This window comes from Mycena indigotica (genome assembly GCF_014461135.1).
Source record: "Mycena indigotica strain 171206Taipei chromosome Unknown Mind.scaff0002, whole genome shotgun sequence".
Taxonomy (NCBI): Eukaryota; Fungi; Basidiomycota; class Agaricomycetes; order Agaricales; family Mycenaceae; genus Mycena; species Mycena indigotica.
In genome coordinates, this window is record NW_023503001.1 from 738,838 (window position 1) to 755,875 (window position 17,038).

At 50.3% G+C, this 17,038-nt stretch overlaps 1 protein-coding gene across 1 annotated transcript; it reads right to left on the minus strand.

The window, feature by feature from the left end:
* Positions 1 to 1,682: 1,682 nt before the first annotated feature.
* Positions 1,683 to 4,554, minus strand: MIND_00185300 (putative AC transposase; the record flags this gene model as incomplete). Its single annotated transcript, XM_037358764.1, has 14 exons — positions 1,683 to 1,745; positions 1,799 to 1,887; positions 1,939 to 2,152; positions 2,202 to 2,330; positions 2,436 to 2,612; positions 2,664 to 2,820; positions 2,869 to 2,963; positions 3,285 to 3,440; positions 3,494 to 3,712; positions 3,757 to 3,820; positions 3,870 to 4,086; positions 4,136 to 4,180; positions 4,231 to 4,341; positions 4,398 to 4,554. The coding sequence occupies 14 exons, from the start codon at positions 4,552 to 4,554 to the stop codon at positions 1,683 to 1,685; spliced, it is 1,893 nt and encodes a 630-aa protein (XP_037223859.1).
* Between the last annotated feature and the right edge of the window lie 12,484 nt (positions 4,555 to 17,038).

A 17,038-nucleotide genomic window follows, 5' to 3' on the forward strand; every position in this document is an offset into this window, starting at 1 on the left:
TATTTTGATGGTATCGGGCCCATCAACTCCTCACAAATCACTCATTGTCAGTATTTTTCACCTATTACAGAAAACAAGATATAAGAATGAAAATTGTTCTTATTCTCCAGTGAGTTAAAAGTAGCGAGGAGCAAATTTGGTCAAGTTGGCAGGATTTAATCAGATCATGTGATTAATATTGTTCAATCACACATTAGTTTACCTGTACCTTTCATGAATACCAGCCATTGTAACATATAATGGATAGGTAAAAAGTCTAATCTCAGCTAATTGACATGTATTTATAGTGTTACAAGTGGGCCTAAAATAATCAATTATATTCTGAGTATAATCAAATATATACTCAATGATTATGAGTATGATATGATTGAGGACAAAGACCATGATTATGATATGGATATGAGTATATTATGAAGATTTCATAATTATATCCATGATTGGACAGCACTAAGTAAGTCTGGTTACTACTCATCCTCCTTGTATCCTCTAAGTATGCTGGCCATTTGCATGCAAGGGGAGGATGATGGCCTTAAATCGGGTCATAGTACTATAGTGCCGTCCAATTATAGGTATATTTACAAAATGTTCACAACATACTAGTACTCAGATCCATATCATAACCATTATTATTACTCATATATTAAGCAGATGTCATGTGAATGTATGCACATGTTTGGTATGGGCCCTAGCAATTCATTTGCTCCACATTTCCATTTTTGGGGCCACTGCTGTTAAAGCCCCAAATTGGTAACAAAAGCTGTATATGATGATATCTTGCACCCAGTACTATAAAAATGTTATATCTAGAGTTATTTGCCATGACACGTAGGTGTGTACTAAGTATTCTTAATTTACCTGCATATAAATAAATAAGTATATAAAGTTTACTGACTTGGGTTGCAATCTATATAGATAATAGTAGACCAGATATTGAAGAGGGTTATAAGAAATGCACCTAGTGTTTCATTGGCCTTGGCTTGGCCCGAAAGCCATAGCTTTGGCCTGGCTTGAGCTTTGAGGGCATATAATCCAGGCCACAAGGTCTGGCTTGGGCCTGGCCTTGTCCTGGCCTTGGCCTAAGCCATGGCTTTACTTCATAAGTTTTGAAGTTTACGTAGATAAAATTCAACGGGCTTATATTATACTACAGACTCATAGTTATCTGGAGCATCATCAATGAAGCAATCCCATCCCTCTGTCTCATCGTCTAACTCAGTTGTGTCCTTGTTGTCCTCGTCATCCACACCTGCATTTCGGAACAGGGCCATCGACCGATGCAACGACTTGAGGATTTGCAGAGCTTCGACAATGTCGCCTTTCAAGCAGTTGCGGCGCTTGCTGATAGTGATCCCACCAGCCGAGAATGCGCGTTCGCTCGAAACAGACAAAGCCTGGACTGCCAGGTGGTCTCGGGCAAGAGATCTCCTTGTGGGAAATCGCCCAAGAGTGGACTAATAAGGGTTCAGCTTCAGTATGCTCCAAGAAACTAATGACACTCACTCCCCACCATTCTGCCAACTTGGTGTTCTCTGCTATAATTTCGGGTCGCGAGTCGTAGTCAACCACGGCTGCTCGGGATCTTCATGGATTGACTCCATATCGTTGCTGTCGATATCATTGGTTGCAGAATCAAGCTCGTGAAGCAGTGCGGCAATTCCGGAGGCACCCATGACAGTGTTCGGTCAGTCTATGGGCTGTGTGAGATTGGTGACAGGCCCATTAAGCTTCTCCCAACGCTCCTTGAACTGTGTTGTTTGGGTCAGAAAGCCCCAAACCGAATAATATTCACTGCACAAACCGTCTTCTCCGCTGTCTGTCGGGCCTCGGCCGCTAGTTCTTTGCCCCAGTGCTTGAGGAAGTACCGTCCCTTCTGATGTGGATCCAGGACTACTCGCCTATCTATCAGATTGGGAGTTTAATGGGAACTGGAACACACACCAAGGGCGATAACATGTGCAGAAGATTTCGCTGTTTTAATATAATACTCGTTGATCTTCGCTGCTCCGGCTTCGAGAGCTGGCCGGAAAAGTTTGAATATGTCGAGTCCGGCGCGTTTGGTCCACGCCGCATGAAGCGCTTCCGATGCAGGAATGGCATTATGAAGCGTCGGGATCGTTCCAGATGAGAACGACTGCTGTGCGTTATTGGCATGCTGTGGAAAATGTGAGCGAGAATTTTTCAGCTCAAACAATGCCCCGCACCTGAAGCAAGCTCGCGAATTTAATCGCCCGCTTCCATTCACTTTCTGTCAAGTTAAGGGAGCGTAATTTTGTCCGTTCGTCTGCAGTACTGGCTTGAACGGTAAGCAGCTCAATGAACTCCGGGATAAACTAACAAGGATGAATATGAGTCGAGTCTATGCCAATGAAGACCATGCTTACCTCGCGCCTCTCGAGTGCTCATACAATCATGTTTTGTGTCGACGTCCATCAAACCTTCATGTCAAGAATAAGTTGCTGAGGCATCCCAGGATCCGGAGGTATTGATGATTCCGTCTGTATCATGTCGCCAGTGCGAAGGGTCTTTTGGAATTCAATTGCACGCGTCCGCCGATTAACAGCCTCTGCTTGAATTCGGAGAAAGAGCTCTTTCCGCTTGGATGAAGAGCGCTCCTATAATTTGGAACTCCATGAGCATTATATCAACTCTGACAATATCATTACCTTCACAGCGATGGCCCGGATGAGCCCAACTTTGTCACAAATATCAGCAACCATATTGGGGAGGTGGTTTTCAGGGTTTTTGGGGTCAAAATGGGGTGACTTGCTATACGTGGAGATGAATGCTTGTGTTGCGAGGTTGATAATATGCGCCATGCAGCTGTTTTCAAGTATTAGTTAAGTTATTGTGCTTGGAGAAAGAGCTTACGGAAGATGACGTTCATCAGCATCCCATTGCGCGAACGAAGATTTGCGGACCGTTGATGCATTATTAGTTGCATTATCTGTTGTAAGATAACCAATCTATACAGGTTCAGCGAACGGTACAGTATCAAAAGAAGTTACTTACCCGGGTTTGTACGCCGAGTCGAGTGGCAATCTTATATAGCGCTTGACCCAGACATGTTCCATGATGAGCATTGTTTACTCAAACAAACCCAATAATGGCTTCGTGAGTCTCCCATACGCCCCGACTAACTTCCTCAATCCATGCAGCAGTACAAGTAAAGTAAGAATCATTATTATCGGCCTGCCAGCAATCATCCGTACATGAAAGCTCTCCTGTTACAGTTGGGCCCTTGAATTCATAGGTAAGTTATCGAAGGGAAATGTCAAAAGGCTTACATTCAGCTTCTCCTTCAAGAACAGCATACGCTTTTGGAACAGCTCGATAATCTCAGCCCGGGTAGAGCCCTGTCCAGGGATGCTGACGCCGTTCTTTGCGCGGGAGGCAATGTCAATCATATGCTTGAATTTCGGATGATTGAGTGCTTCAATAGGCTAATCCCACTCCAGTCAATATGTGGATATGACCTTGAATGCGCAAGACATACCTGGTCTGTCGCAATTAGCCAGTCAAGAGCAGCTTCTTTAAAGACTTCGTCAGTATACATCACCAACTTTTCGCGGGGTGGCGGCTCGTGGAGGTGCTTGTCGAGAGTTGGCTGTGATGCTGCGCCACTCGCGATCGCAGCAGCATCCTTGCGAGCCTTTCGGTCCTTCGGAAGCGCTGAGAGAAAACCGTTTTTCGTAGCCCACCTATGATATATAGCCTGAAAGCGATGAGTCACGTTAATCAACAAGGAAAATAGCATACTTCGTGTGTGGCCTCCATATGCCTACGAAGTGTAGTCGGCTGCGAGACTATGCTCTTATTACCACTGGAGCTCGAAGTAAGCAGAGAATGCTTAGATATTCATGACCACTTACCGAGGGCACACGAGACATAGCCGGCGTGATTGCACTTTCCCGCCCTGCCCACCGTCCTGGTATATGGGACCAAAGAAATGGTCCAAGTCCTTGTTCGTGTCCTCCTTCTTCTTTCGTCCCCCAGTCAGTGCTGTAAGCTGTATGTCGGCAAGAAATCTGTCATCGTCTAACATATCCGGATCGGCCTGAGTGGTCGTGGAAGTTGCCGTGTTATTGCCTGATGAGAACTTCATTCGATACACTGAAGTGTCCGAGCAGCGACGTACCTTCGGCGCCCCCAGTAGTTGTCTCGGGAACACCCTTGCGGAAGCCTGAGTTGCCTTGGTGAGTCTTCAAAAACCAAGGACCTCCAATTACGCACGACTCTTGATAGGACTTCGTGGCAATGATGTCGTCGTCACTTTGACCCCCTTCACTGGTGTTTGTGGGACCAGCACCTGCTTTTTCTTTCGTTTTCCGGGAAGCACAATAGCTGAATGTGTAGTTGTTATCAGCTCACTACTCGGCAGGAATCTATACATCACTCACGAGTATCCGATTCCTCCAAGTCAGATCCATGCACGTCGATGGTGCTTGTCGATGGCGGGGGATCCTCGTAACTGAGAGCACGGCTGGATTTGGTGCGCGAGCGGGCAGTGTCGATGAGCAATGATGGGTCGGGGACATCTCGTGGCCCGGGGGGCATTTTGTGGTCGCTACTAACAAATGTGAGCGATTTTATAGCCTAGCCCGCCATCGCCCAAGACTACCTTCAAACCCGAGCAGAGCGGCCGTTTCCAGGTGGGAGGACCTTGGAAAATACCCGCTTAGTGGTAGCAGAGCCCATCGCTGCCCGTAGGTTGTCGGAGATGATGAGTAAACAGCAAGCAAGAGGCCGCGTCATCACCAGTGACAGCTGTGACATGATACCGCCAACACGTGACACAGGCCACTGGCTTTTGGCCTGGCTTTGGCTGGCCCAGCGCATAAGCTAAACCAAAAGCCACCACAGGCCGGAAATTTTGGCTTGGCTTGGCTTTGGTACCAAAGCCAAAAAGCCATGGCTTTTTCGCCTGAAGCCAACGCCAGTGAATCAATAAATGCACCTTTATATTATTCTTCAATAAGTAAGATATTTTTTTCATTCATACAACACCTAAAGCTGGGGCGTAGCCCCAGCGCTGTCTAGTAGTCTTTATCTAGTAAACACATGACCTGATGAAATGATTGCCAGCATAACCAATTTTGCCTGTAACTACCTCTAATGCACCGAAGAATAGCACATTCACGGATTTTGAATTTCTGTGATAGGCAAAAAAAACTTGAAACAACGGATTTGTGAATACCAGCAAAATAGGACATATATAGGACCTTGGCATAATGTAACCATAATGATATTTATTCATAATTACATTCCATTTCATGGATGATTATGGAGGGGTAAATTATCCTCCTATTTAATTGATTGTACTTGAAACATAATCTGGCAAAATATAATTCTGGACAGCATTAATCAGCACAGGTCTTAAGTTTTTTTTTCTGCAATATATATTATTATATTTCCACCTTTGGCTTGTTGTTGCTTGTTTGGTCTTCTTTGTTCCTATTCGGTAGTTGTTCCAGATCTCTCCCTTTATGTGTTCCCAAGTTCCTATATGGTTCCTTCTACCTCACAACTCCACTTCTCCTGTCAGCCCATTAATTCCGCACGCACAAATCACAAAACTTATCTCCTTCCCCACCTTCATGGACAAGCGGGCCAAGCCAAGCCCTCTTGTGGTCAGCAGCTGGATTGGGATATGCGAGGATACAATTGAATCACTTGAGGCTTTCAACGCCAACCATGGCTTAACGTAACTTTATCACACTGGCTGGCTTGAAGCAATCAACTTGTGTGCCATCCTGTGCCAGCGCTACTGCACGGAAGCCAACTTCACTGCAACTTTGCTCTGGAGGAACACGGCCTGCATGGTGACGGCAGGGAGTAGATGTGCGTTGGCCGCAAGGGTCATATAGATTTATCGATGGCATGTGTCATCGACTTAGAGTATGTGCCAATTGATACCTGATAATTGCTTCTTTAGCATGGTAATGTCTCTAGCGTGTGCTGATGCCCGACGTGATAAGTACTGGTAATTCATCATGTTCCCTGCCATGAAAAGAAATAGATACAAACAATGAGTCATGTAGGTTCGAGCCTCGGTCTGACACATCAAATATAAGTAGATTCTGAAGATGGAAAGAGAAGATAAAGATGTCGCTGACAGACGCTGATTGTCAGAAGCACAGCAATTTTCTATTTGCCGGGCTCCCGCGCCATGTCATTGTTCCATTGTTATATTGTTTCCATCAGCGGATCTGTCCAGCTGTTGGCACTGTGGCATCCAGCTGCTGCCATATTCAATTCCAGCCGCTGCCAGCTGGGAAATGCAGCTGATAATTTTTAGGTAGGTTATCAGGGGAACCCCGCTTTGGCCTCCTTCAGACCGCCTGAGCGCATCCGAGGCATGTCCGATCAGCGCCCCCTCAGACGCTCCAACCCACCCTGACCCTCGTCCTTGGCCTCCTTCGCCCGCACAATCACCGATCCGTCAAGACCCTCCCAACAATCACCTTGGGACAGAGCCTGTGACACCACTCAGGCCTTCTGCACTCTACATCGGCAGTTACGGAGGACCAGTATATAGTTGGCGCCCTAGCAGGCAGACCCTTAGAGTTTTCTTCTCTTTGGATCCCAATTGGATCCTCCCCTGCTAGGTTGGTCCCTCCGTGTATTCGCTGTAGCTTTTATTCACACTTTGGATCCTCCCCTGCTAGGCTTTTGTCAGAGTCTCCAGGATTGCCCTTACATAGGTAAACATGTTATTCATAGGATTCAGACACACTGATATGTGTTTAGATCTAAGGTGGATACATTACAATCATGATGGTGTGATCCGAGGTCCGGAGATTACATCAGCAAAATAAGGACCTTGTTTCGAGGCCTAGTAAGGCCTTGAAAACATTAAAATTGGCGAAATACGCCATAATCACTCACCAGCGTGTCGCGGCCTCAAGCGGCCTTACGAATGACCTTCGAATTGTGTCGATTGCGAAAACGGCAAGGCTTGCGATGGCTCGCCCGGCCTTCGGAGCTTGCGCAAACTCTCGCCGGGTCTTGCAAACGACCTCCGTGTTGCAAACCTATTGCCGAGACCGCGATAGATAATGGGGTTGGTGGAGTATTGTCCGGGAGTAGTGAGACGATATCAGTCATTCAGCAGACTTTTGTAAAATGCAAACATGGTGAATTCAGAGGGTAAAACAAACAGGCTGTAATGTAATATACACGACAGGCTGTAAGGGCAACCCCGGAGGCCTGAGATCAAGGTCCTAGCAGGGGAGGATCCAAAGCGTGAACATTGGTAAGCGAATACAAATGAAGCTGACCTAGCAGGGGAGGATCCAAAGAGAAGAAACTCTAAGGGTCCGCCTGCTAGGTAGCTGACTATATACTGCTTGTCCGTAGCTGCCGCTGTCGGGCACAGAAGGCTTGGGCGGCGTCGCAGGCGAGGTCCCAGGGCGACCGTCGGGAGGGCGTTGACGGATCGGTGATTGTGCGGGCGAGATGGAGGGCCGGACCGGAGACGGAACCGGAGTCGGACCGGAATCGGAGGCGTCTCCGAGGGGCCGAAAGGGAGGTTCCCCTGACATCACCCCCCCCCTTTGAATGCGGCATCCCGACGCATAGACCGGAACGGAATCGAGTCGAAGGTCGCGGAGGCGATGTGTCGTGGCTTGCCAGGGTACTTACGATAGAACTCCGCAATTTTCTCCGGGGCGAAGACGCGGTCGAAGCGGACCTATTGGTCGTGCGATGCGTCGTAGCCTTTCCATCTGACGAAGTAGTTCAGCCGCTTATACCTCACCCTTGCGTCCAGGATTTCCTCTACTTCCCACTCCGGGACTCCGTCCTCGAGGTCTGGAGGGGGCTGGTCGTAGCCGGGGCGTCCATCAAAGGGGTCGTCTTGAGCGAGCTCGAGCTTGACAACGGGGAAGACCGGGTGGAGCTTCGAGTAGCGCGGAGGGAGGTCGAGCTTGTAGGCACCTTTGCTGATCTCCGCGACTATCTTGAATGGTCCCAGACGGCGGTGGGAGAACTTTTCCGAAGGGCGAGTCGTCCTGATGTCAGAGGCATCCAGCCAAACACGGTCGCCAACCTTAAACTCCGGAGACGGAGTGCGTCTCCGGTCGTAGTAGCGCTTGTACTCCTCTTTGGCTTTGGTGAGCGCGGCCTTGGCTTCGGCAACCCCAGTGGCAATGCGGTCGCGGAACTCGTTCACTGACTCCATAGCGGAACGGACTCCGGGTTCGAAGCCCATGCGCGGGAGTTGTCCTGTGTCCGTCATAAAGGGGACTTGTTGCGTGGAGGAGTGAACGTGGTTGTTGTAGGCAAACTCCGCGGCCGGAATCAGCTCGTCCCAGTCGTCCTGCTGATAGTTGGTGAAGATCCGCAGATACTGCTCTAACTCCTGGTTGACGCGCTCTGTCTGACCGTCCGTCTGTGGATGATACGCAGTGGACGTGGCAGGCTTGATGCCGATTAGACGCCAAAGTTCTCGGGTGAAGTCCGCGATGAACTGTGAGCCGCGGTCGGAGACGTACTTTTCTGGAGTCCCATGATGGCGCCAGACGTTCCGGTAGTAGAGGCGGGCTGCTCCTACTGCGTCGACCGTGGTGTGGCACTCTGAGAAGTGGGCTCGCTTTCCAAGGGTGTCCACAACGACCATGATCGCGTCGTACCCATGCGCCTCAGGGAGCTCGACGATGAAGTCGACGGAGACGGTATGCCAGCGCTCCGGGGGTGTTTCCGTCAGGTGCAGCTCTCCGTGGGGCAGTCTCCGGAGTGCCTTGGTCCGACAGCACAAGTCACAGGTCGCAACATACCGGCCAATATGGCGAGACATCTGAGGCCACCAGTAGTTCCGGGAGACCAACTCCAGGGTCTTGAAACGACCTGCGTGTCCGGCGACTCGGGTGTCATGGCAGAGCTCGATGATGCGTCTCCGGAGGTCCTTGTCCTTTGGTACGACGATCTTTCCTCGGAAATGGAGAAGACCGCCAGAGACGGCCCACTCGTCAGAACGTGAGGAGCGGGGGCCTCGAGCTTGACCTTGGACCTTAAGGAGTTGCCGGGCCGCTAGTGCGACGGGCTCTTCCAGATCAGGCTCACCAGATAGGGCGTCACGAATGTCGCGAAGGAGTTCGGAACCGGGGCCAGAGACGGAGACGCCTTCGAGTGTGCGGACGTGGAAGAGTTCGGGTCGCAGGAGGACGACGTCGGAGTTGTCGGAGTTGATTCCATGGTCAGGTCTCCGGGAGAGAGCGTCAGGTCGGCCCATGTCGCGACCGGGTTTGTGGTGCAGTGTGAAGTCGAACCGGGAGAGGTAAAGGGACCAACGGGCTTGTCTCCGGTTGAGGTGCTGCGTCTTCCTGAAGTACTCCAAATTCTTATGGTCAGTCCAAATCTCGACAGGGTGCGCGGCGCCCTCGAGGAAGTGTCTATACTCCTCGAGTGCGCGGATGATCGCGAGCATCTCCTTGTCGTGGATTTCGTAGTTGTGCTGGACATCATTTAAGCTTTTGGAATAGAATGCTATAGGGTGCCACTTCCCGTCCGGGGCGGATTGTGAAAGAACCGCCCCCGTCGCATAATCAGAGCTGTCCGCCTCGAGTCGGAAAGGCCGTGCATCGTCTGGGATCGCCAGAACCGGTTCCGAGGTGACCGCGTCCTTGATCGCCTGGAACGCGGAGGCCTCTGCGTCGCCCCAAGTCCACTTCTGGTCCTTCTTGGTAAGCGCGAAGAGCGGTCGCGCAAGGGCTGAGAAGTCCCGAATGAACCTGCGGTAGAAATTAGCAAACCCAAGGAACTGCTGAACATCCTTCTTGTTTTCTGGAGTCGGCCAGGCGGAAACGCCTGCAACCTTGACGGGTCCATTTCGACGTGGTTGTGGGAGATGATGACTCCAAGGTACTCGATTGACGATTTTTCGAAGTCGCACTTCTCCGCTCGGAGGTACAACTTGTGCTCTCGGAGTCGCCGTAAGACCTCCTGAACGATCTGCCGGTGTTTCCGAAGCTCTGAATGGGCGATTAAAGTGTCGTCAAGGTAGATCATGACGTCTCCGGAGAGGATGAGGTCCTGAAAAATGTCATTCATCATCGTTTGGAACGTCGCAGGGGAGTTTGTCAGGCCAAAATACATCACCAAGGGCTCGAACAGGCCTCGGTTAGTCCGGAAAGCCGCTTTCCACTCGTCACCTTCCTTGATCCGGACGTTGTTGAAGCCCCAACGGACGTCGAGTTTGGTGAAGTAACGAGCGCCTTTGAGCCGGTTGATGAGGTCGTTGATCAGCGGAAGGGGGTACCGGTTTTTGACGGTCATCGCGTTAAGGGCCCGGTAGTCCTGGACAAAGCGGAGTCCGCCATCCTTTTTTTTGACGAAGAAGACTGGAGACGCCATCGGAGACTTGGAGGGGCAAATCCGGCCCGTTGAAAGCCCTTCCTCGATGAACGCGTCAAGCTCGCGTTGCTCGAGGGGCGAGATGGGGTACACCTTGCAGTTAGTAGGCTTGGCGTCAGGGACGAGTTCGATGGCGTGGTCCCAGGCTCTCCGTTCCGGTAATGTGTCGAAGGACTCCTTGTTGAAGACATCTTCAAACTCCCTAGCCCAGTCTGGGATCTCAGAGGGCGGAGGCGCGGAGTTCCTGGCGAAGGCTTCGGCTAGGCGCTGCGAGACGGTGCTGCCAGCACGTATCTCCTCCGAGGGACGGAACGAGGTGTAGAAGATGCGGTCACCATCTTCGAGTTGGTCATCGTCGTCGTCGTCGTCATCGGAGTCTGGCATCAGATCAGGCAGACCGGAATCGCCATCGGAAACAGATTCGCCTTCGTCGTCAGGACCAGACAGGTCCATGGCGCAGATCGAGGGGAACGGGCCGGAGCGGAGGCGCTTCTGGAGTAGGCGGAGTCGCCGTAACTCGGCCCGTTCAACACGTTCTTCCTCGCGGCAAGTGGAGCAGCCGCGGGGGCACCGTGTCATCTTGACCTCCTTGGTTTCCCAATTGATTTCCGGGTTATGCTTCCGCAGCCAGGAGTACCCCAGGATGAGGTCTTGTTTGCCAAGATGAGTGACAGCAAGTTGAACACGCTCGGAATGGCCTTTGTAGCGTAGGACCAAGTCCGCGATCTGATTGATGGAGCCAGCATCATTTGGAGTGCCGTCGACGTTGAAGACCGGAATTGGTTGCGCCAGAGTGCGGACTGGAATGCCATTTCTAGTGACATAGTTTGTGTCGATGAAATCAGAGGTGGCACCACAGTCAACCAGACCAGAAAGCGAGAGCTTGAGTGCGCTGGTAGTGGATTCTAGCTCCAGCGGGAGGTGGAGGGAGTTCACTCCAGGGGCGGCAGCAACAGTATACTGCTTGGGTAATTTCTTTTCCCAGGCAGTGAGGCGACGGAGGTGGGTGACAGGCCTTATCGGAAATTGATGGGCCTTATCGGAAATTGATGCAGCCTTATCGGAAATTGATGGGGCCTTATCGGAAATTGATAGGGAGGGTATGTCTTTCGTTTCAGGCTCGTTGTAGGGCAAATGAGTGCATTCATCATACAAGGGGGCGAAACGATTTATGGACGCGAACGAGGGCACACCAACCACTCGTCGCGGGGGACAAAATCCTCCCCAGCCATCAACTCCGCTGTTGATTCCGGCAGGGCAGCTGTGTCGGAGTAGCGGGCGATCAACTCCGCTAACATCTCATCACCGAGTTGTTGGATTACCTCGTCGAGGATGTCCATTGAGCGAACATCCGCGGGGAGGGGGCAATCCCGGGCGAGATGGTTTGGGTCGCCGCACCTGAAGCAGGCGCGACGAGGGGCACCCCGAGCCCTGGTGCGATCCAACTCCATCGACGACAGCATCGCTACCTCATCTATCGTGTAACGGAGGTACGATTTCTTTATTCGCCATTGATATACTGATCTTTAGCTTCAGATGCCCCCACATCTGCGGACGCGCGCTGCAGCAGAGAAAAGATTCATCAAGAAACAGTTAGACTTCCTGAAGAAGCGGTATGCTCGGCTTCGTGGCAATGCCAATACTTGCGGAAGGTGCTCCAGGCCCCAGGTGCTTGTCTGCATGCCTCGGACTTATCCTTAGCAACTAGTAGCAACAAACCCAAGCTTGTATAACATATCTACCGTATGAACACTGCCTGACCTTCAATAATCATGTGTGACCAAAATGTGACTTTCATGTCTTGGTGTCGTCGACCACCAGCAACTTATGGTGCTCAATGAAAGAGCTACGGCAACTATCCTTACTCATACTCTTTGCTACCCTCTATATTTCTATGGCCCAACGATTCTACTGTCAGCCATCTGGGCCTTGTCAGCGCTTCTACGATAACAGCAAAGCGCGGGATATTCACCAACTCAGCTGTCCGGACTTCAACGAGCCAGACGAAGGACTTGAAGCTGCCTTGGAGCTTCGGCTCAAGCAGAGGAGGGTGGAGGAAGATGCAGTGAGAGCACAAGTGCAGATGCAGGACATGGAGGTAAGTTATCGAATATTTTTCAAACCTTTCTCAATTGTTACTTCCCAGGTTGATGGAACCCCGCAAATATCTCTGGATTCATACACACCAGTGAGAGATGGCTCACCGTCTGGTCAAAACACCCACGAAGAGCACGAAGCCATACCACAATCATCTCCTAATGCCGCAACGACACCAGACACTGGTCGCCCGGTTCGCACCAAACGCCTAACATGGAAACTCCTGCAGCAGCTCCCTGAACCGCCGCCTCCTTTGCCAGACCAGCCACAGGAAGTGTCTGAGGTGCTCGAAACATCGCCTCCCGATATCGAATAGACTGTACGAACCCCAATCAACAACTTTGGGCTGTTCCGTGAATATCCTTGCTTCCCGACTTACAATCCAGACTCCGACATCCTTCTCAATGATCTCTCCGACATTCCTGCCCCACCGCAACCCAATCGACAGTCCCAAGGTGAAACACGGCTTTCGCCTTTGGCGGCACCATCTGAAATCCTCGGAATGGCTGCGAAAAGCGAGAGTTATGGACCGTTTGGAAACTTCACAGTGTGGGGTTTCATGAATTGGATGTGGACGGGCTCAGCGACAAAAAGCTTGGGAGAAGCACTCAAACTCCTCCACTATCTCAAACCCCCGCTATTTAAGCTGGTAGATTTGATGGACTTCGATCTAAAAGCACAAACACAGCGCTTCGACAACCTCCTTCGTGGCCAAGATGGACAAGCCAAAGATGGCTGGCAGATAACGAGCATCAACATTCCAGTCCCGGACCATCGACAACGCAAGAATGACGAGCCGCTGTTGTCTTACACAGTTCCTGGCCTACACTTTCGCAATCTCACGGAAACTATCAAGGCATCATTGGCCGACAAAACCGCCAAAGCCTTCCACTTTACACCCTTCCGACAGTTTTGGCAACCGAACGATGGCTCACCACCTCAACGAATCTATGACGAAATATATTCATCGGAGGCGTATATAAGTGAATATAACAAGCTGCAACTCCAACCTCCAGAACCCAACTGTACTCTTGAGCGCTGCATTGTCGCACTCATGTTCTGGTCCGACTCGACCCATCTCGCAAACTTCGGAACAGCGTCCTTATGGCCGCTCTACTTGTTCTTCGGCAATTACTCCAAATGGCTTCGCGGCAAACCACGAGCACATGCATGTCATCACATTGCGTATATGCCCAAGGTTTGTTTTAGTTTCTTATAACACATCTCACTCACTATTGCTTTTAGCTTCCTGACACGTTCTTCGACTGGTTCAAGGCTGAAACTGGTGATGCACCACGTCCCGAGGTCATCACCCAATGTCGGGCGCGAGCTAATGCACGCAATCTGGTTGTTCCTGTTGGATGCCGAGTTTCTGGAAGCGTGCAAGCATGGAGTCGTCATTCTTTGCCCTGATGGTCTCTTCCGCCGATTCTACTTCCGTATCTTTACCTACTCAGCTGATTACCCAGAGAAGTAAACAAAATCTAGTATTCTGATCGGTGCTTTAATTTCATATCAGGGTTCTTCTTGCCTGCATTCGTGGTCTTGGTCGCTGCCAATGTCCACGATGTACCATACCCACAAAGATGTTCCACGAATTCGGAACTGTCAACGACGCAAACCGGCGCGTCAAAATGGCGCGACAGCCGACAAAGAAATACCAGTCCATGGTCTCACGCGCGCGCTACTTTATATACCGTTGCCAGAAGGTTATCAAAGGCAAACAAGTTGAAGGTTTATTGCAACCTGAGTCATGGGTCCCGACACAGGTCTGTTTGAGGCCTCGGCTTCATGTTTCCGAACTCATGAACCTCCAGAGCGCATTCCTTCAAGTCGAGCCATATATATGGGATATGTACCAGATGCTTGCTCCTGACTTGATGCACGAGTTTGAGCTCGGGGTGTGGAAAGGCGCATTTGTCCATCTCCTACGCATTCTGTATGCTCATGGTGGTGACGCGATCACCAACCTCAATCTCCGGTCAGTCCTTTCTGTCTGTAAACCCCAATACTAATTAGCTTATCTTCTTCTCTTTAGATATCGTCTTGTGCCTACCTTTAGCCGTGACACTATTCGCCGTTTCACGAACAATACCTCGGCAATGAAGAAATTGGCTGCGCGCGACTACGAAGACATGCTTCAGGTAGGTTTTCCTTCAATAGTAGGGTCAATCTAATAGACTGTTCAGTGTTCAATGCCCGTATTTGAGAACCTTCTTGACATCGAACAGTATTCTGAGGACAACGAGATCATCCTTGATCTACTTTTCGCTTTTGCTTTCTGGCACGCACTGGCCAAACTTCGACTTCATACGACCGATACCCTTGAGCACCTGCAGGAGGCAACACGGGACCTGGGCTACCAACTTCGACGTTTTACCCGAACAACATGCAAGACTTTTGTTACCCGGGAATTGCCCCGCGAAGAAGCTGCGCGACGGAGACGATATGTCCGCAAAACAGCTGAGGCTGCTCGGACTGGCACTGCACCCCCACCAGAGACCAATGCGGGAACAAAAATCAAAACGTTCAACGCCAACACTGTCAAGACACACTTTCTTGGTGACTACGTGCCTACCATCCCATTTATTGGCACTACAGATTCGTACTCGACGGCTACGGTAAGTTTATCGTAATCCTCTTATTCTGGCCTGGGCTCATACTCAGACAAAATAGGGTGAACTCGAGCACAAACGTGGCAAGGCATTCTATGACCACACAAGCAAGAACAACGCAACGACCCAGATCAGCAACCTTGAGCGCCGCGAGGCAGCTCTCACTAAGATTGCTGATGAATTCCGTACGATGCCGCAGCCAGAACCGAATGGCGCAAAACGTAAACGGACAGCAAAAAATGTGTCGAAGCTGCAGGACCCGACACTCAGTTTTGCGCAGGCAGAAGCTCTCCCGTATACCCCTCCGGAGGAACACGTACATATCTCGCTTAGCCGTAACGTCCACATCAACCTCGATTTCTGGATCGACCAACATCTTGGTGACCCTGCTTTCAAGGTAAACTTTTATTTCTTGTGACTCACCTGACTCACTTGCTGGACTGACTAGAACTTCCGGCTCAAGCTGCAGACCCACCTACTGGGACGTCTTCTCCATCCTGACTACTCAAGCAATGGGTCAGAGTACACGGCTGATGACCGAAACCGACTCCATATTCCGAACGAGCGTATCTATATCCACAAGGTCCTACGTGTCAATTACACAAGCTATGACGTTCGCCGAGGGCAAGACTCGATGAACCCTCGCACACACGCCAATGTCATGACGCTCTCTCCAGAGGACACTGTTGACGACCACCCCTTTTCCTATTCACAAGTCATTGGCGTCTGGCACTGTGAAGTACAGTACCGTGAGTTTGGGCGTCTTACACCTGCAAAAACTGTCTGCTTGCTCTTTGCTCGGCATTTTCGCCTCGACAAGACTTGGAAAGGTGGCTTCAAGCGTCGACGCCTGCATCGAATCGAGTTCCTTCCAGAGAACGATGACAACGCATATGGCTTTGTCAACCCTGATGAGGTCATCCGCGAAGCACATCTCGTTCCCGCATATGCACATGGGGTAACTGAGTGAGTCTACTACCAATCAATTGGGCGGCGCGAGGGTGATTTCAATGACTGGAAGTACCACTATGTGAATTTGTGAGTTGATTTCATACATAATTTGAGCAAAAACTGACATATATCAGTTTTGTCGACCGCGATATGCTTATGCGATATCTGGGAGGTGGTGTCGGCCATTCATACCGAGTCCTTGTTCCCGATCCGCCACATGAACCCGAGGAGGAGCTTGAACTTGAAGAGGAGGACTGGGAAGACGAGCCGGAGCAGCCCAACCCAGCTGCTGCGCACGCGGTGCCTGATCCAGAGGACGAGTTGGATAGTGGGTTTTTGGAGATGGCTGGGGATGGGGATGATGAATTAGATGCAGAGGGAGAGGATTATGACTCTGCAGCAGAAGAGCTGTCAGATGGCCGCAATTCAGATTATGACACAGAGGATGATGAGGAAAGAGATGATGATCTGGGCCCTGAGGATGGGGCAGATGGGTTAGATACTGATTACCAGCACCTAGCCTCAGGCTCTATTGAGTAGCAGTCATGGTCACAAATTATGGTACTCTCACAGTCATCTCCACTAGTTCATAAATTGTCTTAAAAAGTTTTTTATATAACTGTAATAACAAAACAAGGATTGTCTTGTGTTTCTCAAGCTCTGGCTATGCTGGTAATCTTATTGCAAGGTCTCAACAGGGTTTTATTGAATATATAAAACTGACAAAGGCCTGGCCCAAAATAACCAACCTCCCAGGTTAATTGCAAGGCCTGTTGAGACATTGCTCAGGCCCTGCAAACGGCGCAATTGTTGTGGCTGTCACCAGCTGTCAAAAGGTTTCCCACTTTTTGCTGATGTACTAGCCAAAATACTTACAGCACCCTATCCAACGCAGCGGCTGGCATCCTTAGGTTTACTTGTGCCAAACGGTCTGTTATGTAGTATTTCGGATACATAAATAAGTAATTGATCACAGTCCGAGACAGAGAGCAGCTTCGTTGCGCGTCTACGATCTACGGTCTACA